The 25152-nt window shown below is 40.2% G+C and overlaps 2 protein-coding genes across 2 annotated transcripts in view; one reads left to right on the top strand and one right to left on the bottom strand.

Annotated features, from left to right (window-relative positions):
• Positions 1-301: 301 nt before the first annotated feature.
• Positions 302-19666, bottom strand: LOC126416162 (bifunctional protein GlmU-like). The gene is made up of 2 exons (XM_050083723.1): positions 19409-19666; positions 302-2193 (listed from the first exon to the last, which is right to left on the bottom strand). Exons 1-2 carry the CDS (start codon positions 19571-19573, stop codon positions 1906-1908), a joined length of 453 nt encoding a protein of 150 aa, XP_049939680.1. The 5' UTR covers positions 19574-19666; the 3' UTR covers positions 302-1905.
• A 123-nt stretch (positions 19667-19789) lies between these two features.
• LOC126416160 (putative E3 ubiquitin-protein ligase UBR7) overlaps positions 19790-25152 on the top strand; it is a 79383-nt gene continuing 74020 nt past the window's right edge. The window contains exons 1-3 of the mRNA XM_050083719.1: positions 19790-20230; positions 20403-20545; positions 20743-20800. Of these exons, the coding sequence (XP_049939676.1) occupies positions 20048-20230; positions 20403-20545; positions 20743-20800 (384 nt within the window). The 5' untranslated portion in view covers positions 19790-20047. The remainder of the gene's footprint in view (positions 20231-20402; positions 20546-20742; positions 20801-25152) is intronic.

The following is a 25152-nucleotide window of genomic DNA, read 5'->3' as shown; positions in this document are numbered from 1 at the left end:
TTCCAATATTGCATTTGAATTTGATAATAACTGGAGCAACCATATGATGTTAACTGTTGGGTACAAGGTGGGTTTCTTCTACTATTCAGGCTCCTGAGTTCCTGATTTTTGAGGAATTTTCCTCCTTCTGATGAATATATGAATCTGGCATTAACAAAACATTACAATTACACCATAATCAATCATTCTTAGTTTTCTTGCTCATTACTTTATTTCAAATTCTATTTGGTCATTAAAGGACTGAAAGTAATTTATAAGAATCAAAGCAAACACTCAAAATTTCATTTCTCTTAGTGTTTACATGTGCTTTTATTTATGAAAAAGTTTAAAAATGTAACATAATATTCAAGCAAAACATGACTGTTTCACTAAACACAAATATGTCAGCAAGAGGTAAACTACTGTGGGTCTCTAGGAGCAATAATCAGTTTCAGTTTATTGATATTCAACGTGGGCTTTTGACACTGTGTGGTGAGTGGATGATCTGAGCTGACATACCTTATAATTATATTTTATTTGCACCTAGCCTGAAATTTTAAATTACTCAAATCATTTTGGCTGGCTACACTTACTTTTAGGTCATTACCGTTTTAGATTGGAATACCTTTTCACCATTAAGTGCCACCAAAATGAAAGTTGGAAACCTCGGTATCCGTTTCACACAAAGTAATGAAACTTTATTTTGTATTACTGCTCATTTACTTATGAGTGAACAAGTCTAAAATGTTCTTTTTTGTGTAAGCCTAGATTCCGAGCTTTGATATCTTGTCCACAAAAATAAACAACCACTAATAAGACAAACATTTAAAAGTTATTCCCATTAGTTTGCCACTTGTATCTCTATAAAGTAGTGGACCAATCTTGATGATATTACAATAATGGCAGGCAGATCTTATTATTTCTTCTTTGTGAAGTAGTTATGTCATACTTCAGCAATGGAAAAAGTACTATGTAGCTTAGTACATTCTCGGAGCACCTAAATGCTGCAAGCCTATGTTATGTTGTGATGTCAAAGCACATGAGCCAATTGGAGAGCTGATGCTGTAGTGGATACAAATCATTTTTCCTCCACTATCATTTGATAAACTAATTGTCACTTTCTAATAATTATACTCATTCACACTTTATGAAATTTAATTCCTTCCTTGCACAACTGTTCTGGTTTTATCTTATTGGAACTGGAGTGTGAATCCCTGATCACTAAGTGCTCAAAATTCCACAGTTCCTTGTTCCCCAAACTCATTTCAGTAGAGCAATGTAAAAAACACAAACATCAGTTTCATTCCACACCATGGTTCTACTGGAGGAGATATTTCATTCTGTTACTTCAGTCTGAGACATATTACACCACTCCATTTATAAGGGGATTTATAACTAAATATTTACATTTTTTTCATACACCCAAATCGACTGAGGTTAATGTCATTAATTCAAAGAGGAGAAGAAAAAATTTCACCACCAGTGGGATTGAAACCACCACCTTTAGATTTATAATTTACACATCTGAACAAACAAAACAGTTACAAGAAATGTTGCATCATCCTGTCCAATTTGTAAGTCTACTGCACATTCTATGGAGCAAGCAAGTAAACCCAACAAACTGGAATGGATGAAATTTCACAAAATCATGAACCTGTAAACCACTATACTTTTATTTTGCCTTGTTTAACAGGATTATCTGTTCATTTGTCATCCAGCAGTTCTGAATGGAAACTACAATCCAGTTTAAATGCACCCATTTGAATAATAGAAGTTATACTTACAGGTGTTCATCTACATTGAAGATTTCATTTTTCTGCGTGATTTAATAACTGACCTAGTTATCTTCAAGGTTTTGCAGCTGATGATATAGAAGTGCTGTTTGGACGCCTGCCAGACTAAATAATATCTATTATAACTAGCTAGCTACTCAGTTGTAAAACATCCTTCAGTTTGTGTTTTATGACAACTGGACACACACAGCTCACCATATCCTGTCGCACAATCCATTACTCTTGTGAACTTGTAACTAGCTGCATTCCCAACAACTATTTCTGCTGTTGTCTGCACCACCATACTATCAATCACATGACCTCCCACCACTGACCCATCATGTCTCCCTAAACACGTGTGTAAATGAGCACCATCCTGACTTACAGTTCCTGTCAAGCTAAGGATTTCCATTGGCTCTACCAGTCTCTCTTCTTTATGAGTCTGCAATTTAACCAAAACAAGTAGCAAGTAATTTTATTTTTATTATGTTTATTTTTGATGTCATAAATTTGTGAGTTTATTTTTTTCTCATTATAATTCAACCAAAATATTTATCATACTGTACAAAGGTGTGAACAAAACTAGACACTCTTAGAAAGATTTTATTTATGTGAAACGTACACCGCATGCTACAAGACAAGGTAAAATAGAACTTGTTGCGTTGAGTTGCAGACAGGCACAATGAAAAGATTGTTAAACATTTAAGCTTTCAGACAAAAGTCCTTCTTCCAAAACAGCAGGTGTGCGCGCGCGCGCGCGCACACACACTTACACCTACTGCTTCTAGCTGGTGGAGCCCAAAAGTGGCCACACAGTTTGTGTTTTTTTTTTTTTTTTTTTTTTTTTTTTTTTTTTTTTTTTTTTTTTTTTTTTTTTTAAGAAAAGATGGACTTTTTGTCTGAAAGCTTAAATGTTTAGCAGTCTTTTCATTTCAATATGCCTGTCTGCAACTCAACACCTCCTCTATGTGATGAGTAGCAATATATTCTTTCCATCCTGAGCTTTCCATTGTTTAATTTTGTTATACTCCAGTTACTTAATTATATATTTTTGGAAACAGCTTACATTGCACTTACAGCCCATCAATATCTGTTCTATGCTGTCACAATTTGTTGCTCAAAGAATGAGTCGTGGAGCATAAATATGCCCCATTAAACTTTTAGCTTTTTATTCTAACTTTTATTGATTAATGTTTGCCAAAAAATAGGTGAGAACATATTAACAACATGCCCATCAACCTAAACTCTTCTAACTTGGTTAGTTGAAGGCTCACTGCATCCCAGTACATCAAAGATAAAGTGTTTCAATTCCTATTTGGATAATCATTCATTAAATTTGGAGGGTTTCCTGGTGTACATCAACGTGTCTTATGAAGAACATCACATACGTTCTTATTCCAGAAGAGGACCACCAATTTACAAAGCCTGAATATGAACACACGTATCAGTCTACGCCATCTCTGAATAGGATTTACTACTAAGACAATCCTTTTGGATTCTACAAGTCCGTCATCTCAGCAAAACTGTCCTACATCACTGTCTTTCCTGTAAATTACACACAGAATTTCTGGCCAACAGATAGCAGCACCACTGCCAGTCAATAAAGTGCAGTCTCGCAATCTGTTTGAAGGTTCTGCAATAGTGTTACAAGTGGTCAAGAAAGCTAGCCTCACTCACAATGTCTGTGTATAACTGTCAATTTGCAGTATCGTTCTGAAGACTGATCGGGATCTTTGGTATGGAGCTGAACGGAAGGTCTAAACATGAAACTTCACCAGTTCTGTGCTGTGATGACACACACACACACACACACACACACACACACACACACACACACGGCCAATGCTGCCTCTGATTGCTAACACCAGACCTCATCACCCAAGGGTGACATTGGCTATGTGGGTGTGAGTTGTGCCTGTGTGAATGTGATTTTTCTGTGTCTGATGAAGGACTTACTCCATTAGCTGAATATTTCTAACATTCTTTTCCCCTCTGTGGTGAGTAGCAATTTATTCAACTTGAAACAGCCCCCCCCCCCCCCCCCCGCCCCAATACAAAAAACAGCATCAGCTATCAGATAAACCAACAGTTTCAATAATTATACAACATGTGCAGGGAGCAAGAATCTCAACTTATTAATTGTTATCTGACGGAGCTTTTGTGGAAAAGTCCCAAGAGGTCACATCTCTTGTAGAAATCAGTCACCCCCACAACATACTTGGAATTGAGAATCAGTTGAAACATTAAGTAGACAGTACAGAAATTTTTGAGAACACATATCAAAATGATAATGATATGTTCCAGGAGGAGGAGCAGTGTTTATAGCAACCTGCAGATGCATTACATCTAGTTAACTAATGTGGGAGAAAGTAACCGCAGTCAGTGAACTTAGATAAATGATCGGGTGTTTCTACTGATTCAGCCACATCAAGATGTCCCACAGGGTCACTCAAAGACAGCCTATATTATGTAGCATAGAAAATAACACCCCCCCCCTTCCCATAGATTGTAGCAGTAGATGGAGACTTTTACCAGCAAAGCATCGATGGGAAGACTATACATACATTATTAGCAAAATGGACCAACAGTCTTACGATGTATTGCTAAAAACTTGATCTGGTAACTGCCTCTAATAACTAGTCCGACAACTCACACAAGAAAGAAATACCTTTCTAAACCTGCTAGTTACAACAGATCCAATCTTTTCAAGTGTGTCCCCCATGGGAGACCATTAAGCTGTTTCACAAACAGTAGTCACCAAAGACAAAAGGGTCATCAAGAAAGTTAGGAGAGTATTTATATTGTTTGAATATATAGTGTGTTACTACTAACCTATTTAAAAGATAACTGAGAACATTAAGTTCAGATCTGATACCTGTGATTAAAGCTGAAAGAAAATATAAAGCTCAGTGTGGATAAGTACAATTCAAGTAAGGGGTCAACTGAAGTTTGTGGGACCACAAATCTGCTTTGACCAGTGAAACAGCTGTGATGAGTTGTTCGACTTCACTGTAGTGCAGCGTATTTTAAGTGACTGCGCTTGAAGAGGGCATGCTGGAGTATGTGGTGGCATGCTCTGCTGTGAGATGTTTGTTTCTAAATTGTTTGAGAGTGCTGGTAATGATTCACTGGACTTCTTGAGTGCTGCTTGTGCGAATAATAGTGGAAGAGGCAGTTTGTTACTGAGTTATTTATTTTCAGGTTTGGAATTATTGGTGCAGTTAGTTGTTTATGGTTGAAGATTTAGGTTTTGTTTTTCGTTAGTTATGGATATGACAACGAAGTTCACGAGTAAATCACTGCATGTTGCTGTGGGGGACGACATGTTGATCATGATTAAATGCCTATAGTTATTCAATTTAATTGCTGACTATATCAAGTGTAACGTTAGTGGACAAAGTATGAGACTGGCCAAAGTTGCTACATTTCAAATCATGGGCATTATCGACAGGGTAATATAGGGTGTTCTATCCATTGGTCATTCAAAAGATTGTTTTGATGACACGTCTGCTATTGCCATACTACTATAGTTGATTCTGTGTAAAATGATCAATGACAGTTGGCGGCACTGTTGCTAGCTTTCAAGTGCAAATGCCTGCACGTGAAAAACTAAGACATCTATAGAGCTACAGTAACAGTGAGATGTTGCCATAGGTACATTTACAAAAGGGTATTACATAATTGGTGGATGTAGGTACACAAAGCAGCCATGCCCAGCTCACTGCAACTGACATAGATTTTCTTACCCTGACTCGACTATAATGTGTCAACTGACTTTGGTTGGTAAGTATGTTTTTATCATCATCGTTGTCGTCGTCGTGGTTGTTGTTGTTGTTGTTATTATTATTATTATTATTATTATTATTATTATTATTATTATTATTATTCTTTCTTTCTTTTCTCAGATGTTATGTCTGGTCAAAAATGGAAAGTGACGCGGATCTTGATCAAGCGTGACTTCCTTTTAACTGTACGGTATATGTTATATTGCATTTAGGAACTTTCGGGTAATTGAACATGTATCAATAATTACGGATTTCTGTAGTTGTATATATAAGTTTGGATGTAGCTGTATTGAATTGATGTACTGGTGGATATTGTGTGGTATGACTCCTGTAGTTGATAGTATAATTGGTATAATGTCAACTTTATCCTGATGCCACATGTCCTTGACTTCCTCAGCCAGTTGGATGTATTTTTCAATTTTTTTCTCCTGTTTTCTTTTGTATATTTGTTGTATTGGGTATGGATATTTCGATTAGTTGTGTTAATTTCTTCTTTTTATTGGTAAGTATGATGTCAGGTTTGTTATGTGGTGTTGTTTTATCTGTTATAATGGTTCTGTTCCAGTATAATTTGTATTCATCATTCTCCAGTACATTTTGTGGTACATACTTGTATGTGGGAACGTGTTGTTTTATTAGCTTATGTTGTATGGCAAGCTGTTGATGTATTATTTTTGCTACATTGTCATGTCTTCTGGGGTATTCTGTATTTGCTAGTATTGTACATCCGCTTGTGATGTGATCTACTGTTTCCATTTGTTGTTTGCAAAGTCTGCATTTATCTGTTGTGGTATTGGGATCTTTAATAATATGCTTGCTGTAATATCTGGTGTTTATTGTTTGATCCTGTATTGCAATCATGAATCCTTCCGTCTCACTGTATATATTGCCTTTTCTTAGCCATGTGTTGGATGCGTCTTGATCGATGTGTAGCTGTGTTAGATGACACGGGTGCTTGCCATGTAGTGTTTTCTTTTTCCAGTTTACTTTCTTCGTATCTGTTGATGTTACGTGATCTAAAGGGTTGTAGAAGTGGTTATGAAATTGCAGTGGTGTAGCCGATGTATTTATACGAGTGATTGCTTTGTGTATTTTGCTAGTTTCTGCTCGTTCTAGAAAGAATTTTCTTAAATTGTCTACCTGTCCATAATGTAGGTTTTTTATGTCGATAAATCCCCTTCCTCCGTCCTTTCTGCTTAATGTGAATCTTTCTGTTGCTGAATGTATGTGATGTATTCTATATTTGTGGCATTGTGATCGTGTAAGTGTATTGAGTGCTTCTAGGTCTGTGTTACTCCATTTCACTACTCCAAATGAGTAGGTCAGTATTGGTATAGCATAAGTATTTATAGCTTTTGTCTTGTTTCTTGCTGTCAATTATGTTTTCAGTATTTTTGTTAGTCTTTATCTATAGTTTTCTTTTAGTTCTTCTTTAATATTTGTATTATCTATTCCCAATTTTTGTCTGTATCCTAGATATTTATAGGCATCTGTTATTTCCATCGCTTCTATGGAGCCGCTGTGGTTATCCAATATGTAATCTTCTTGTTTAGTGTGTTTTCCCTTGACTATGCTATTTTTCTTACATTTGTCTGTTCCAAAAGCCATATTTATATCATTGCTGAATCCTTCTGTTATCTTTAGTAATTGGTTGAGTTGTTGATTTGTTGCTGCCAGTAGTTTTAGGTCATCCATGTATAGCAAATGTGTGATTTTGTGTGGGTATGTTCCAGTAATATTGTATCCATAATTTGTATTATTTAGCATGTTGGATAGTGGGTTCAGAGCAAGGCAGAACCAGAAAGGACTTAATGAGTCTCCTTAGTATATTCCATGCTTAATCTGTATTGGCTGTGATGTGATATTATTTGAATTTGTTTGGATATTAAGTGTGGTTTTCCAATTTTTCATTACTGTGTTTAGGAACTGTATCAATTTAGTATCTGTTTTGTATATTTCCAATATTTGTAGTAACCGTGAGTGGGGGTACACTATCAAAAGCTTGTTGGTAATCAATATATGCGTAGTGGAGCGACCTTTGTTTAGTTTTAGCTTGATATGTCACCTCTGCATCTATTATCAGTTGCTCTTTACATCCTCGTGCTCCTTAGCAACAGCCTTTTTGTTCTTCATTTATAATTTTGTTCTGTGTTGTATGTGTCATTAATTTCTGTGTAATGACTGAAGTTAATATTTTGTATATTGTTGGTAGGCATGTAGGCATGTTATGGGGCGATATTTTGCTGGGTTTGCTGTGTCTGCTTGATCTTTAGGTTTCAGATAAGTTATTCCATGTGTAAGTGTATCAGGGAATGTGTATGGGTCTGCAATGTAACTGTTAAATAATTTAGTTAGATGTGAATGTGTTGAGGTGAACTTCTTTAGCCAGAAATTTGCTATTTTATCTTTTCCAGGGGCTTTCCAATTGTGAGTAGAATTAATTGCTTGGGTGACTTCATGTTGCAAAATTATCACTTCAGGCATTTGTGGTATCATCTTGTATGTGTCTGTTTCTGCTTGTATCCACCGTGCATGCCTGTTATGTTGTACCGGGTTTGACCATATGTTGCTCCAGAAGTGTTCCATGTCTGTTATGTTTGGTGGATTGTCTATTTTAATGTGTGTGTTATCTATTGTCTGGTAAAATTTCTTTTGGTTTGTGTTGAATGTTTGGTTTTGTTTCCTTCTATTTTCACTTTTTTTTGTATCTTCTAAGTCGTTTGGCCAATGCTTGTAATTTCTGCTTCTTTTCATCTAATTGCTCTATCGCTTCTTGTTGTCATCATCATCATCATCATCATCATCATCGTAGTAGGCCCTATGTATGGTGCATGTGTTTATGTGGCTGTGTGTTTCTTGTATACTGAAATTGTTGTTAAAGTTTTTGGCTTGTGTTGTTAGTTGGTAATTATGCTAGTCTGTGGTTGGTTGGTGTTGTGGAGTTCATTTTGCCTTTGTTTAGCGAAGTTACATTTTCAGCATTAGTTACATGGGTGAGTTTTGATAATTAAGGACTTTTAGAAGTGTTAAGAGTTCCAACTAATTACTGCTACTTCAGGTTTCCATCAATTCAAGAATATTAGCAGAGCACTGAAGATCGGGACTAAAGACACGTGCTGCTATAAGAAGACATCCGTCCTCACATATATGAAGGGAGCAGGATAAAAGTATTTTAAACTGATAGTAAAAGTAACACCGAGTACCCCCACTGATTTTTCTGAGTTTATTTGCGACATACGTACATAATAAGCATTTTCTGAATTTACCTACAAAAATTCCATTAAATATGGTAAAATGCATTTAAATATGGTACAAACATAAATAATTGGTTACGTTATGATACCATATAAACTTTATTTATCTTTAATTTTTGTTTGTTTAGCCTACGCACAACCAAATTATAACCTTTTAATGTAATCTAGATCTCCAACACAGATCAGTCTGTCACCAAAACCAAGATTTTGGCAGGGGGGGGGGGGGGGGGGGAGGGGTGTGTGTCTATAATCACAATCCTAATTTATGTTCATAGAATACAGTATCTCTTGTCTCTTGTTGTAGCAATGGACTATGATTAACAAAACAAACTAGTTCTAATATGTTATTAAGAACCCATTAGTGTTTTTTTTTTTTTTTTTTTTTTTTAGATTATCATTATCCTTTGCATCGCTTACATGATACAGGAAATGCAAAATAATATAACAAATATAAACTTAACATTTTACAATTTATTAAAAAAAAATGATCCAATGAGTTAATGCACTGGTCTTTTACATGCTCACTGGATAAGTAAATAATGATCTGACATGCATGCAGTACACTCTGAGAGACACATTTATCACATCATTTAAAGTTCGAAAGAATAACAATATAAAATTTACAATTAAATTAACAATTCAAATTACATTGAAGAAAATAAAAGTATTTGTTAGTTATTTATGGATTCAAAATATTCCTATATATAGTCAAAGCATTTATTTAGCAGGTAATTTTTTAATTCTAACTTAAATTTTCTCTCATCTTACATTCTCTCGATGCAAACTGGCAGAGCACTACACAGCTTTATTCCATAATAATTCACATTTCTGTTTTTCTAGCTCTTTCTACAAGCAGATTCTTACCAAGATGTGACTGTAGTTATGGAAACCTGAATTTCTATGCAAACTTCTCAAGTATGTTCTTGGATATAGTACACTTTTGAATATGTACCTACATAGTATGGTACTGTAAGTATTTTTAACTGCATGAATAAAGGGCTGTAGTGTATTTGTGGAGAGCTGTGTGAATAATTCTAATGGCCTTTCTCTGGAATTCAAAAATATCTCTCAAGCAAGATTTTGTTACACCCCAGAACATTATTCCATAAGTTACAACAGAATCGAAATAAGCAGAATGTACTGGTTTTGTACACACTGTGCTACAAACTGTAGAAATTATTCTCACAGCAAGGCATGCAGAATTGACTTTAAAAAATCTTTCCAGCCCAAGTCATAATCAATACACATGCCCAAAATTTTTAGATATATTGTTCTTTCTCCATATCCTGTACTCAATAATAAATACAGATCATCCTTCTCATTTGCTTTACCGTACTGTGTGTAATTTAATGTCATTTATATAGATCACGAACAATAGAGGGCCAAGAACACTACCCTGTCAGACACCCACCCCCACTTTCTTAGTATCTGATACCCACTTTATTTTTTGCCTGTTTCGAGATGAGATTAGTTTGACAACCTGAGTTCTATGTTTGAGATTGGATTCAAATAATTTCTTCCCAATTGCTCTCATGCCTACTGCCTCCAGTTTGTCAAGGTGAATACGGTGAGGGAGAAGATCTAGGTTGGGAGAGAAGTAAAAAGACTGGATCCAACGATGGAATGAGTGTTGCGTAATGCTGGAATGGAACAGGGAAGGGGCTGTATGGGTGAGGACAGTGACTAACGAAGGTTGAGGCCAGGAGAGTTACAGAAACGTAGGATGTATTGCAGGGAAAGTTCCCACCTGCGCAGTTCAGAAAAGCTGGTTTTGGTGGGAAGGAGCCATATGGCACAGTCTGTGAAGCATCATTGAAATGAAGGATGTCATGTTTTGACAGCATGCTCAGATATAGGGTGGTCCACTTGTTTCTTGGCCACAGTTTGTCGATGGCCACTCATGGGAACAGACAGCTTGTTGGTTGTCATACCCACTTAGAATGCAGCACAGTGGTAGCAGTTTAGCTTGTAGATCACCTGACTGATTTCACAGGTATCCCTGCCTGTGATGGGATAGGTGATGTTAGTGACCTCACTAGAGTAGGTGGTGGTGGGAGGATATATGGGACAGGTCTTGCATCAAGGTCTATTACAGGGGTATGAGCCGTGAGGTAATGAGTTAGGAGCAGGGGTTGTGTAGGGATGGACGAGTATATTGCGTAGGTTCGGTGGACGGCAGAATACCAGTGTGGAAGGAGTGGGAAGGATAGTGAACAGCACATTTCTCATTTCAGGACACAACAAGAAGTAGTCGAAACCCTGGCGGTGAATGTAATTCAGGTGTATAGTCCTGGGTGGTACTGAGTTATGAGGGGGAAGCTCCTCTGTGGCCGGACGGTGGGACTTTGGGAGGTGGTGGGAGACTGGAAAGAAAAAGCACGGGAGATTTATTTCTGTACAGTGTTGGGAGGATAATTATGGTCAGTGAAGGCTTCAGTGAGACCCTTAGTGTATTTCAAGAGGGACTGCTCATCACTGCAAATGCGATGACCAAGGGTGGCTAGGCAGTATGAAAGGGACTTCTTGGTATGGAATAGGAGGCAGCTGTCGAGGTGGACATATTGCTAGTGGTTAGTAGGTCTGATATGGACGGAGGTACTGATGTAGCTATCTTTGAGGTGGAGATCAACATCAATTTGTTATTGTCTAAAATTCTAACAATCTCTCACATACAGGTCTGTATAGTTGTTTCTGTGCTATGACCTGTATGAAAACCAGGCTGGTTACAATTCAGAAAACCGAAGGTGTCAAGTTAGTGTACGAGTTTGATTTTCCTAAGTTTTTCAAAGATTTTTTTAAAATGGAATTTGGATTGAGAAGGAAGGTATGTGTGCTGGGTAGTCCATGCAGTTGTGTAAAGCCACTGTGCGAAGGAGCGTAGTGGTTAGCGCATCTGTCTTGTTGGTAGGAACGACACAGCATGTTATCTTGGATGGAGAGTCATCTTCAGATTGAGAAGTTGGTTGGTTTAAAGGGGGGGGGGGGGGGGTCATCGGTCCCTTGTTCCCAGTAAAATAATTACACAATGGAAAGACGAAAAGAAAGGAGATATACAGCACAATAACAAGAGGAAGGAAGAACCAGAATAATGACAGGGGGACAACCAACACTAGCATGGATAAGACCAGGAAAAGAAAACCATAGAGAGATTAAAGAAACAGGTAGAAGGGGTAAAAACAAGAGAGCAGATGACCATGGCTAGCCGACCACGAGAATAAAACGGAAAAGCCAGCCACTCTGCAACACATTAAAACATACACCCTATAAGCATTAGCATGGAGAACACAAATGGACAAAGAACACGTGCTAAAACTAATATAGAATGATAAAACCCACCGTCGCGTATAAAACGTAAAGCTAAATTAGCCGATGAGACGTCAGCTAAAATTAGATGTGGGCCACTGTCACCCGGGCGCCGCACCGACACTGAGGTGGGTCATCACAGCACAGGAGGTAGCCATGTGTCATCCAAGCGTGGCCAATGTGGAGCCGGCAGAGAACCACAGAGTCCCTGTGAGAGGCCCACATGGAGGACTGCCACACATTCATAGTCTCCTTAATGGCACACAGTTTGTTGTGCATGCTGAGGTTATGCCATTCGTCTCCCAAAGCCGCAAAACCTTGCGGCACAGTACTGAATGCAGGTTAGTTGCAGAGAACCCAATTTCTGCATAGCCTGCCTGGCCAGCCTGTTGGCAAGTTTGTTGCCTGGGATTCCGAAGTGACCTGGGGTCCAGACAAACCCCACCGAACGACCCGACTGTTCCAAGGCATAGATGGAGTCCTGGATGGTCGCTATCAAAGGATGATGAGGGTAGCACTGGTTGAGAGCTTGTAGGCTGCTCAAGGAGTCAGTACACAGAAGAAACGCCTCCCCAGAGCATGAACGGAGATATAGCCACCAGCTCGGCAGTGAAAACACTGCATCCATCGGGCAAGGAATGCTGTTCAATATGTCCTCCATTGACATATGCGAAGCCGACATGAGCATCAGCCATCAAGCCGTTGATGTAAACCACTTGTTAAGACTCGAGAGGAAGTGGCAGTGGAGAGCCGTGGGCTTAACTGAGTCCTTAGGGCCATGTGAAAGGTCCAGGCAAAGCTGCGGCCTAGGTGTACGCCATGGAGGTGTACGTAAATGGACCTCAAGTATAGGTGGTAAAGGCAAGGACTCCAGTTCAGAAATAAGGGATCAGACACGAACTGCAATTGGAAGCCCTCACCTGGGCTGCCGATGCGAGAGATGCACCGCCATGGGTGGGGAAAAGGAGACGGTGATTCGGATGCACAGGAGAACTACAAACATGTGCTATGTAACTGGCCAGCATGCACGCCTAACCTGCAATGGAGGCACTCAGGCTTCCACAAGGATGCTGGTCACTGGACTTGTCCTAAAAGCTTCTGCCACTAGGCAAACACCACAGTGGTACACTTGGTCAAGTAGACGCAACACTGAGGGTGATTGAACAAGGGCTCTGTAGAGCTGCAGCAGTGTAGCGCGATCTGCACCCCAGTTGGTGACGCTCAGGCAGCGGAGGGTATTGAGGTGCTGCCAGCACTTCCGCTTAAGCTGATGAAGGTGAGGAAGCCAAGTCAATCGGGTGTCGAAAACCAGTCCTAAGAATCGAAATGTCTCCACTACTGTGAGTGGGTCGTCATTAAGGTAAAGTTCTGGTTCTGGCTGAATGGTATGACACCGAGAGAAGTGCATAACACATGACTTTGTGGCTGAAAACTGAAAACCGTGGGCTAGAGCCCATGACTGTGCTTTGTGGATGGCTCCCTGTAGGTGCCGCTCAGCAACGCCAGTACTGGTGGACCAGTATGAAATGCAGAAGTCGTCTGCATACAGAGAAGGTGAGATGGATGGCCCGACAGCTGCTGCTAGACCGTTAATGGCCACTAAAAATAGAGAGACACTCAATACACAGCCCTGCGGGAACCTTTTCTCCTGAATGGGGGGGAACTATGGGAGGCACCAACTTGGACACAGAAAGTACGAAGTGACAGGAAATTCTGCATAAAAATCGGGAGTGGGCCTCGGAGACCCCACTAGTATAATGTGGCAAGGATATGATGTCGCCAGGTCGTGTCATACGCTTTTCGTAAATCAAAGAAGATGGCAACCAGGTGTTGGCACCTGGAAAAGGCTGTTCGGATGGCAGACTCTAGGGACACAAGATTATCAGTGGTAGAGCGACCCTGGCAGAAGCCGCCCTGACATGGAGACAGTAGGCCATGTGACTCCAAGACCCAACCCAACCGCCAACACACCATATGTTCCAGCAGCTTACAAAGAACGTTGGTGAGGCTGATGGCCAATAGCTACCACATCAGTTTTTACTGGGTTTGAGCACCGGAATGATGGTGCTCTCCTGCCATTGCGATGGAAAGCTGCCATCACACCAAATCCGGTTGAAGATGATGAGGAGATGTCGCCTGTAGTCAGCTGAGAGCTGTTTAATCATCTGACTGTGGATCCGTTCTGGTCCAGGAGCTGTGTCGGGGCAATGTGCAAGGGCACTGAGGAGCATCAACTCTGTAAATGGGGCGTTATAGGATTCACTGTGGTGTGTAGTAAACGAGAGGACTTTCCCTTCCAGCCGCCGTTTGAGAGTGCGAAAGGCTGGGGAGTAATTCTCCAACACAGAGGCTCAAGCATAGTGCTCAGCAAAGTGCTCGGCAATCATGTTTGTGTCGGTAGATAACACGCCATTTATGTTAACACTGGGAACACCTGTTGGGGTCTGGTACCCGAAAACACATTTGATCTTTGCCCAGACTTGGGAAGGTGATGTATGGCACCCAATGGTCGAGACATATCTCTCCCCGTCGTTTGATAAGTTGGTGAACACAAGCACGGAGCCGTTTAAAGTCTATGAGGTGCTCCAGAGAAGGGTGCCGCTATAGAGCTCACTGACGCTCCTTAATTGCTTCAGCGACTTCCGGCAACCACCAAGGGACTGTCTTTTGCCGGGGGCACCCTAAAGAGTGAGGGATCACGTTTTCTGCCACAGAAATGGTTGTTGTCACCTGCTCAACCATCACATTGATGTTCCCATGTGGAGCAGAGGTGAAAGTTTCCAAGTCTGCCTTGTTTAAAGCCCATCTGGGCAGGCGTCTGTGGGCTTGATGCCGGGGCAGTGACAGGAAGATGGGGAAGTGGTCACTACCACCCAGGTCATCATGTACTCTCCAGTGGATAGATGGGAGAAGTCCTGGGCTGCAAATTCATAAATCAATGGCCGAGTAACTACCTCAAGCCACACTGAAATGTGTGATGGCCCCAGTATTTAAGAGGCAGAGGTCGAACTGAGACAGTAAAGTTTTGACATCTCTGTCTCAGCCAGTAAGCATGGTGCCACCGCACATGGGGTTATGGGCGTTAAAATCTCCCAAAACTAGGAACAGTTTAGGTTCAAAAATGGCTCTGAGCACTATGAGACTTAATAGCTGAGGTCACCAGTCCCCTAGAACGTAGAACTAATTAAACCTAACTAACCTAAGGACATCACACATATCCATGCCCAAGGCAGGATTCGAACCTGCAACCGTAGCGGTCGCACGGTTCCAGACTGAAGTGCCTAGAACCACTCAGCCACTGCAGCCGGCTAGGAAAGGTTTAGAGAGTTGATCAATCAGTGCAGCTAATACAGGGGTACTGCATAATCTGGAGGAATATATACATTGCAGACAGTTATTTCCTGCGCCGTCATCATTCTGACAGCCACAGCTTCAAGAGGGGTTTGAAGGGACACAGATTCACAACAGACTGAGTTTAGGACATAAACGCAAACTCCACCTGACACTCGATTACAGTTGCAACGGTTCCTGTAGTGTCCCTTATAGCTGCAGGGGTCCGTATTGCCGGGAACCAGGTTTCCTGGAGGGCAATGCATAAAGCAGGTGCAAAGCTTAACAGCTGCCGTAGGTCTGCCAGGCAGTGGAAAAAAACACTGAAATTTCACTGGAGGATGATGTCATCGTGAGACTGGGATGGCATGGAACATTCAATGAGGCAGTTTACGCCTCAGAGTCATCTGCTGCTACCGACTTTTTGCCTGAGCAGTCCATATTCATTGTGTCTGAGGGTCTGGCGAGATCTTCATCCTCAGCGGACGCCAGAATGTCCACCTCGAACGCAAATGCAGAGCTTGGAGGCAGCGGTGGTGTGGGTGTCACGGAAATTCCCTTGGTCTTGGGGACCTTCTTTGTGGATTTCTCTCGGTGATCCTTGGGTTTCTCTGGCTGGGAGGAGGACTTCACTGATTCAGTCCCTGAGAGTGAGGATGAGCGTGAAGCCCTGCGACCAGCTGCTTTTGGGCTCTTCACCCGCTGGCGGGTGTCATCTTTCCCAGAAACCTGGGAAGGGAGTGACCCAAGGGACCCCTTCCTAGCGAGAGCAGCCCAAGACGTTGTACACTTATCCGGCTTAGAAGCGGGGATGGACGTCCCCTTGGTTGAGGGGGTGTTGCTCCTGAAATAGGTGGTGCAAGAGCAACAGGGAGGGAAGTGCCCCCCCCCCCCCCAACAGGGAGGGAAGTGCCCCCCCCCCCCCCACCATCAAGGGGCAGGTGTAGTCTTCCGGCTCTGAGAGGTGACTGGGGTTGGTGGAGCTGATGGGGCTAGAACTGTTGTAGCGGGGGCGTAAGATGATGTCATGGGTACAGGACATAGGCATTTAAATTTCCTCTTAGCCTTAGTGTAGGCAGTCTGTCCAGGATCTTGTACTCCATGATTTTCCTTTCTTTCTGGAGAATCCTGCAGTCTGGCGAGCAAGGTGAATTGTGCTCTCCACAGTTGACAAAGATGGAGGCGGGGCACATGGAGTATTGGGATGTGATGGGCATCCGCAATCTCGACTTGTGATGCTGGAATGACAACGGGAAGACATATAACCGAACTTCCAACATTTAAAGCACTGCATTGGGGGAGGAATATAGGGTTTTATATCACAGCGGTAGACCATCACCTTGACCTTCTCAGGTAATGTATAACCGTCAAAGGCTAAGACGAAGGCACAAGTGGCAACCTGATTATCCCTCGGACCCCAGTGGACATGCTTAACGAAATGTACACCTCACCGTTCTAAGTTGGCACGCAGCTCATCATCGGACTGCAAAAGAAGGTCCCTGTGAAATATGATACCCTGGACCATATTTAACCTCTTATGGGGCATGATGGTTACAGAAATATCCCCCAACTTGTCACAAGGGAGTAATGCCTGTGACTGGGCAGAGGATGCTGTTTTGATCAAGACTGACCCAGATCTTATTTTGGACAAGCCCTCCACCTCCCCAAACTTGTCCTCTAAATGCTCAACAAAAATTGATGCTTCATCATCATGAAAGATTCCCCATCAGCTAGCTAACATACAAGGTATCGGGGTGAATAAGAGCCGCTGCCATCCTTAGCCTGATGTTCCTCATATGGTGTGGCCAAAGAGGGGAACGATTCTGGGTCATATTTCTGTACATAGAATTGAGCCTGTGAACACTTAGAGACTGTCGGAGTTTGACCACCAGCAAGAGATGATGTACTACACTTCATCGCATGTCATACACCCCCTCCCCATGGGCGCCACCCAGCCGCAACAAAGGCCACCTGGCGGGTTGGCCACTGCCACGAGTCCCGATTACCCCAGGGGGACGGGCATCTACCCCTTGGCATACATGGGGAGTTAATGGCGCAGGCATCAGCAGAGCGATCCATGTGTGGTCAGGTGGCTGCAACCAACAGGGTGCATGGCAGCCCCACTACAATGGACTGGCTACCGTGCTCGATATCAGGTGCAACCAAGAAATCAAGTCCATTATCATCATCAGAGTAGAAAACTATACTGCACAGTTGACCTCACCCAACAGTTGGAGAATGAGCAGAAGTGCAGATCCACAACGACAAAGGATGCAATAGGTCTCACCGCATGGGGACACGATGCACCATGTAAGGCGCCCTTCCCCAATTGGCTCGTTCTTCGGCAAAATTTTGAAAATGGATGTCAAACCCTACAGGGGACCATCACAAAGGCCGAAACGTGCGAGACTCCTTTTAGTTGCCTCTTACGACAGGCAGGAATACCTCGGGCCTATTCTAACCCCCGGACCCACAGGGGGGCAGATAGAGAAGTAACTTCAGGTATGCCCCAAGCAAGTGTGTTGAGACTATCACTGTTCACGTTGCATATTAATGACCTCACAGACAATATTAATAGTAAAATAAGGCTTTTTGCAGACAATGCAGTTATCTACGATAAAGTACTATCTGAAAGAAGCTGCATATATATTCACTCAGATCTTGATAAGACTTCAGTGTGGTGTAGTGATTCGCAACTTGCTTTAAATGTTGAGAAATGTAAAATTTTGCACTACACAAAACGAAAAAACTTAGCATCCTATTGACTACAAAATCAGTGAGTCACTGTTGGAATCGGCCACCTAAACAAATATCTAGGTGTAACACTTAATAGGGATATGCAGTGCAACAAACAAATAGGTTCAGTCGTGGGTAAAGCAGGCGGTAGACATCCATTTTTTGGTAGAATACTGGGGAAGTGTGGTTCATCTACAAAGGAGATTGCTAAAAAATCATTCGTGTGACTGGTTCTAGAATATTGCCCAAGTGTGTGGGGCCTGTACCAGGTAAGACTAGGGACACTGAAGTACACAGAAAAGGGCAGCATGAATGGTCACACGTTTGTTTAATCCCTGGGAAAGTGTCACACAGATACTGAAGGAACTGAACTAGAGAATCCTGAAGATAGATATAAAGTATCTGGAGAAAGTCTGTTAACAAAGTTTCAAGAAATGGATTTAAATACTGACTCGAGAAATATACTACACCCCCTACATATTGCTAACAAAGGGATCTTGAGGATAAGATTAGAATAATTACTGCACACGACTGATGACCTGAGAAGTTAAGTCCCATAGTGATCAGAGCCAATTACTGCACGCACAGAGGCATTCAAACAATCATTCTTCCCGTGCTCCATACGTGAATTGAATAGGAAGAGACCCTAATAACTGGTAAAACGGGACGTACACTCTGCCATGCACCTCACCGTGGTTTGCAGCGTACAGATAAAGGCTAGATGTAGATCTGCCTAGTGAGCAGGAGATCCCGGTTTGAATCCCAGCATTGGTACAAACCTTCATTCGTTGCTTGTCTGCGTATATACATCATAGATGTTTTGAGATTTGAGAATGTCTCTGAGAACCTACTGTTTCATTTGGTTTTTGAAACCGACTGGAGGACGGAAACATGTCTGCATTTTTACCTAACATGCGTCTCCATTTCGTTTTGTGGGAACAAATCTAAAATGAATGATAAATTGGCAATATGTAAGATCAGTGGTTTCGACATTCGTGAGGCAAATTTGTTTTATTACTGTCACTGGCACTTAATCCAACTATCGGTAAGTCAATTAGCCAAATCTCACAAGAAAACATAACAGTCAAGCTCTCCGATGTAAGTATTAAATGCATAAAAACATCAATATATAAAACGATGTAGTGAGGTGGTACAATCACCAAATGGAAGGATAAAAGAATACGCGAAACTAAACCATTCACACTTGAAATCTTCATCGATGCCAAACAACGTTAGTACTCGTACTTACTACGATGCCATTTTCCACTGACGTTGCATATCGAAGTATCACTTGTGTTATACTTCCACAGCAAGTAATTAAAAATGCAGCATTAAGATCCCGGTCTTTAACAAACTGCAAAAGACTTGATTTTATTTCAGCGCCTGGCTGTAGACGTATGGGATATACTTCCATTCTTGACAAATAATCACTAAGAAAATATTATTCTAACAACGTAGAAACACTTAGCGTCTCAACAGAAAAGTCAGTTCCAACTTCCAAACAACAACATTGTGCACGGCGTTATTCACTTGTCGTTTGTTTACGACGTACCTCAATGACATTGTCATGAACTGTTTGTTCGTAGAAATTTAACAATCATTTTCATGTTAAGTTAATTTGGCTCTGAATTAACAAAAAGTATTTCATCATTAGAATTACTTTAGTTAATATTATTGTATTAAACTTTTACTCTGCGTTTTTTCGAGTAAAATACATCGTGCAGTCGGGAACGTGGTCTGTGTAAACATGGTATTCTTTCTCAAAAGTACAGCACTTTTAAATAAAGTACAAGGTTATGAAATGAGTTTTTAGTGAGACACAGATTTGGCGGTTAGCTTTCCCGCCAAATTTCACACGTCAGTTTCGAATTAACCTCAGACGTGAAAAATGGCGGAAAGCTCAACACCAGGTAGTGAACGTACTGTAAATAACGTAGACATGGATAAAGAAGAAACAGGAGATAACACTGAAGTAACAATGCTTGACGTTCTTAAAGAAGAACTGGAACTTGAAGATGATGCGAAAGCTGTTCTGGGCGCCTCTGATGACAAGAACTGTACATATTCACAGGTAAGAGTTGAACTGCGCCGTAATGGCGTTGAGTGGACTAGTACCAAACACAATTTATTGAAGACTGTTTATTGTTAAACGTGTTGTGACATCTATAGTATTCTTGCAGCTTGCTAACTAACTTATGTTGCCGGTGGAATACTAATATCGTTATGACTTGGTTTTGTTACAGGGTTATGTGAAGAGACAAGCCTTGTATGCATGTGTTACTTGCATTCCGTTAACTAACGATGATTTCAAACCAGGTGGAATATGCCTTGCATGTAGTTACCATTGCCACGAAGGCCACGAATTGGTCGAGCTTTATACTAAAAGGTTCCGTAAGACAATGTTTTATAGGTTCATTTTTTTGTCTTGTGTAAAAGTTCACAGATGTGATAGGCCAGAGAACTAAATTTGATGACATTGTTTTCGAAGTAGTTATTTTCTACATTTCGCAAGTTTGTAGTTCATTTCTGACATGCTTTACGTAAAATTAGAACATAATATTAATTCAGTTCTTTTTTTTCTAGGAATTTCCGCTGTGACTGTGGGAACAGCAGATTTCCAAGAAAGTGTAATTTGGAACCTGTGAGTGTTTTTTATGTTCCAAACCGTATAGGCTATCCAGGGTTCTAGTATTTAACCTTATGTTTGTTAGTGTATTGCTAAACTATATAACCATATTTTAGTTATTCCATCAGGTGACACTTCATGGAAGTATATAAAGATTGTACTCTTTAGTACGGTATTTTATACTTGTTTGCTCTCTTCGTTCTTGGCACTGAATTTGTGAGATTGCCGTTATTTTGTGCCTATTTGTGGCTTATTATGGGTTTATGTATATTAAAGCTAAGTGGTGGGGGGAGCAGGAAACGGAACTTAATCTGCACTCACCAGTTACGACATTGATGATAAAAAAATCGCGAAGCTTGATTGAACCTTGTAAATCTAATACCAAGTCAGTGAAGAGTGTGTCTTCCAGAGAGCTCCATTGTCTGCTTAATTCGTGTACTCAGTGTAAACAAGAAATGAAATGCCAAGTATTATCATTTACAGCCTGGAGGGTAGTTACAAAACATTTATTGTGAATGAAACACACACAACACGGGGATAATATTCTACATTATTTATAACACAAACCAGTTTTCGGATGTTACACCATCATCAGGTACGCAGATATAGGTACAATGAAATTTTGTTGGACCAAATATGCAGAGTATCTCCAGTTCCAGAGATGAAAATCTTAATGTTAGAATAGGAATAAAACAAGTGAGGTTACATTGCAGTGTATATGTTATGTAAGATTATTTAACTAAGATAAAATACGTGACAATTAAATGAACTATAGAAAAATTGCAACAGCTGTCCATAGAAGAACATAATTGAACAGTAAGCTTTGGTGACACATTCCAAAGATGTGGCTGAACAAAATAATCTTGTCTTTAATGGATCATAAATTACAAACAGATCAGATATGGTACAATGTAATTTGTTTGGGCTTCGGTTGATAGACATGTGGTTATTAATTTCAAGACAGTTCACCTTCCTTTCCTTGTGGATGTGATCTAATACTTCGTTTTACCTTGTAACTATGGCCTTCTTTTAACAGGCTGTCTGCAAAAGTTGAGTCAACTTTTCTAAGTTTCCAACGTCTGTGGTGTTCCTCCAAGTGGGTATGTCTACCCTTCTACCTTTAGTGTAGCCTATAACACACAAAAGGCAGAAAAATAGAGGTATTCGCTTCTTTACACTGCCCTGAACCCACCACCTCAAGAATGCAACAAATGGTGTACATTTCCATACTTGAAATTATGGAAGTTAATTACCACATGTCTATCATATTCCACCTGTCTGCTTTGACTCATGTCACCAATATGTCAGAAAGCATTGCTTTCAGCATCTGCAATATGGCGTCTGTGATGTCACCACATATACACTCCAACAAACGTGAAAACAATCAAATAACACAGCAACGTCTCACTCCAAAAATAAAACGTAACTAATGGGACGACCACAGGAAATTGAGGGTTTAGGGTGGAGACAGGCTAAATATATAACAAGAAAAAAAAACTGCATGGTCCCAAAGTAAAGTGACAGAAAAAACACAAAATGACAGCATTCTGCTATGCCAACAAATTTCACAGGAATCGTACACCTCTCGTGACCTATATAGATCAACTGCAACCATCAATACCAAACAACCAACAACTACAACTATGAAAAGTGGAATCGGGAATTTCCATTGCACTGTATAGCTCAACCACAACTGTCATACCAAAAAAAACAATACCTACAACTACGAAAAATAGAATCAAAACTCCCAACACCTCAACAACCCAAAAATCAGACACCACTACATTAATTAAAATACAATCAATCTACCATAAATACACAAAACATCACAGTTCATATAGAATAAACCCAAAACAAAAATTACTTAACACCAACATACTCCAGTGATACAATCTAGATTGGCCACCCAAATCAAAGGCGCCCCCCCCCCTCCTCACACACACACACACACACAAAACCCTTCCAAACCAGCCACAAACAAACTCATACCACACACCTCCTAAAGAAAGACAACAAATAAAAAAACACAATAAACGAAAATAAATCACACCTTACAAATCAACAAAAGCTGCAACCAAATGGGTCCTCTACAACATAACTATAAAACAATCCTCTCCCCCCCCCCCTCCCCCCAAAGCATTCTATTAAGTCCACAATCCCTCAACTCTCCATCCTTGGCCTATACATGTTACCTGCAGCCCCTTAAAAAAAAATAATAATAATAATATCCCCAAGGAAACTCATCTGCCAGCAATACTCATCTAAATAAAATTGCAAGTTAGGAAGAGTGGCTCTTCTCCCTCCCTATGACTAAGAATAATGCCAAACACATAAACAAACGAAAGCTTAATAACTCACTGAAAACACTTCCAACGCACGATGCGTGACCAACAGCTAACACTCTCAGCAAAGTTGCACTGTGTACACAAAACCTCAAATGAAGGCAATATAATAAGTTACACACAGCACATACACATACAGCACCAGAGGGCGCCATCAAACCCAACATGACATCTGCAAACACAACCTACTCGAAAACTCTGCTGTAATGACATCACACACAACTGCACCATACGTCATGGGGCAAAGCAGACAGGTGGACTTGGACGCTTCCATTGACCCAAAAAAAATTTTACTTTGTATTATCACGCACCTGCTTAATATCACTATCATATCTGATCTCTTTGTAATTTATGATCTATTAACGACAAGAGTATTTATTCAGCCACATCTTTGGAATGTGTTACCAAAGTATTGGTCAGTTATATTCTTCTATGTACAACTGGTGTAATTTGTCTGTAGTTAATTAGTTAATGTGTTGCATATTTTATCTTAGTTAAATAATCTTACATCTCATTTACACTGAAATAACCTTGCTTGTTTTATTCCTATTCTAACATTAACATTTTCGTCTCTGGAACTGGAGATACTCTACACATGCACAAGTTTAAAATTTTTGACCCAACAAAATTCCACTGCACCACATACTTATCTGTGTACCTTATGATGGTGAATCAGCCGAAATCTGGTTCGTGTAACAAATAATAAATATTACAGCAGTATTGTGTGTGTTTCATTCATAATGTACAAAATATTCTACCAAGAGCTGGAACAGTCAATCAATGCAGACAACATTTTGCCTATGTTAAAACTTGTCATTAACAAATGAACATAAATTTAGGACATTTGCCTTCTTGCAAAAAATGGTGGTTTGGTTTGCCCATCAGCTGTGAAGCAAGTTAATGATGACAGTGTAGTTGTAAGATTGGAAGATTAGTTTATGTACTGAAATGCAAGATTACATGAGGCATAAACACATCATGACCAACAATTAAAGAATTAAAGATTTTGTCGTGTGAGTCAACAGACACATACAGAAGATAAAAATCAAGCATGGTGTTTTGAATCATGTCTTTCTTTTAAACAAAACACGAAAATATTGAATCTGCTGATACCCCTCATCTTCTTTGATCCACGGTATTGTCGAAGTGAAACTGATATTTAAATCAGAAATGCGTAAAATATGTGCCATACCAAGAATTTTTTGCGTTTTTTGTCCTATCACATCAATTGAGTTTACCTGCCCTCAACCGTACTACATTACCTAGACCGTGGGCTATGCTACGAATCTGTCTGTTCCAAAAATAACAAAGAAGCAAAATAAACATTGTCGGTGTTCTGGTCTTTCCCATCCTTGTTTGATTACATGTGACAATTGTCACATACCGTGTTGGCCTGTATCAGTACATTCAGCCCACCCATTTAAAAAAAAAAAAAAAAAAAAAAAAAAAAAAAAAAATAGTACGTGCAAAAGAGAACCATGATGTCAAAGCACTGCAGTGCTGCGACAACATTGCTGTTTCTTTTTTTTGGGGTCACTGTTTTAGCCCAAGTAGCATAAAAATACAATTGTTACGAATATTTCGTTCTTAAAGGGCAGCATTAATGAGGGCTGCAACTCTTGATAAATACAAATAAAACTGTTTTCTGCATTTGTCACATATTTATTTTGCCGTTGTGTGTTTCCAAGGTTAAGACCATCTTCTTCAGACGGAGAATTATTTATTTACATGGCTGGTGTTGGTGAGGAGTAGACACTTTTTCAGAGCAGACCAAGGGCAGTGCAGGTTATGTTTCATATTTTGTTGATGATAAAAATTATGTATTTAGGAAAGGCACTGTTGATGTTAAAAACATGAGTTTCTGACAGTGAGTTGTAATTACAGAGTTGTAAAAAGTCTGCATACTGCTTCCTTTTTTATGTCCTGTTCACTGTACATAATATTTACACAGTCACTTCAGTGCTGCTTGCACCATAGCTATTAAATGTCTACAGTAATAATCAGCCATTGCCTGAAGAAACCCAG

Source organism: Schistocerca serialis, chromosome 8, assembly GCF_023864345.2.
Source record: "Schistocerca serialis cubense isolate TAMUIC-IGC-003099 chromosome 8, iqSchSeri2.2, whole genome shotgun sequence".
NCBI lineage: Eukaryota > Metazoa > Arthropoda > Insecta > Orthoptera > Acrididae > Schistocerca > Schistocerca serialis.
Note: the sequence above shows the minus strand (reverse complement) of the source record. Positions and strands in the feature narration are given on the sequence as shown.

Bases quoted from the DNA above. Each gene is read 5' to 3' on its own strand.
- LOC126416162 (XM_050083723.1), bottom strand. From the start codon at position 19,573: ATGGAAGTATATCCCATACGTCTACAGCCAGGCGCTGAAATAAAATCA. The intron at 2,194-19,408 runs GTAAGTACGAGT...GTTAAATTGCAG, and splicing joins CAGTGGAAAATGGCATCGTA to ACTCATAAAGAAGAGAGACT.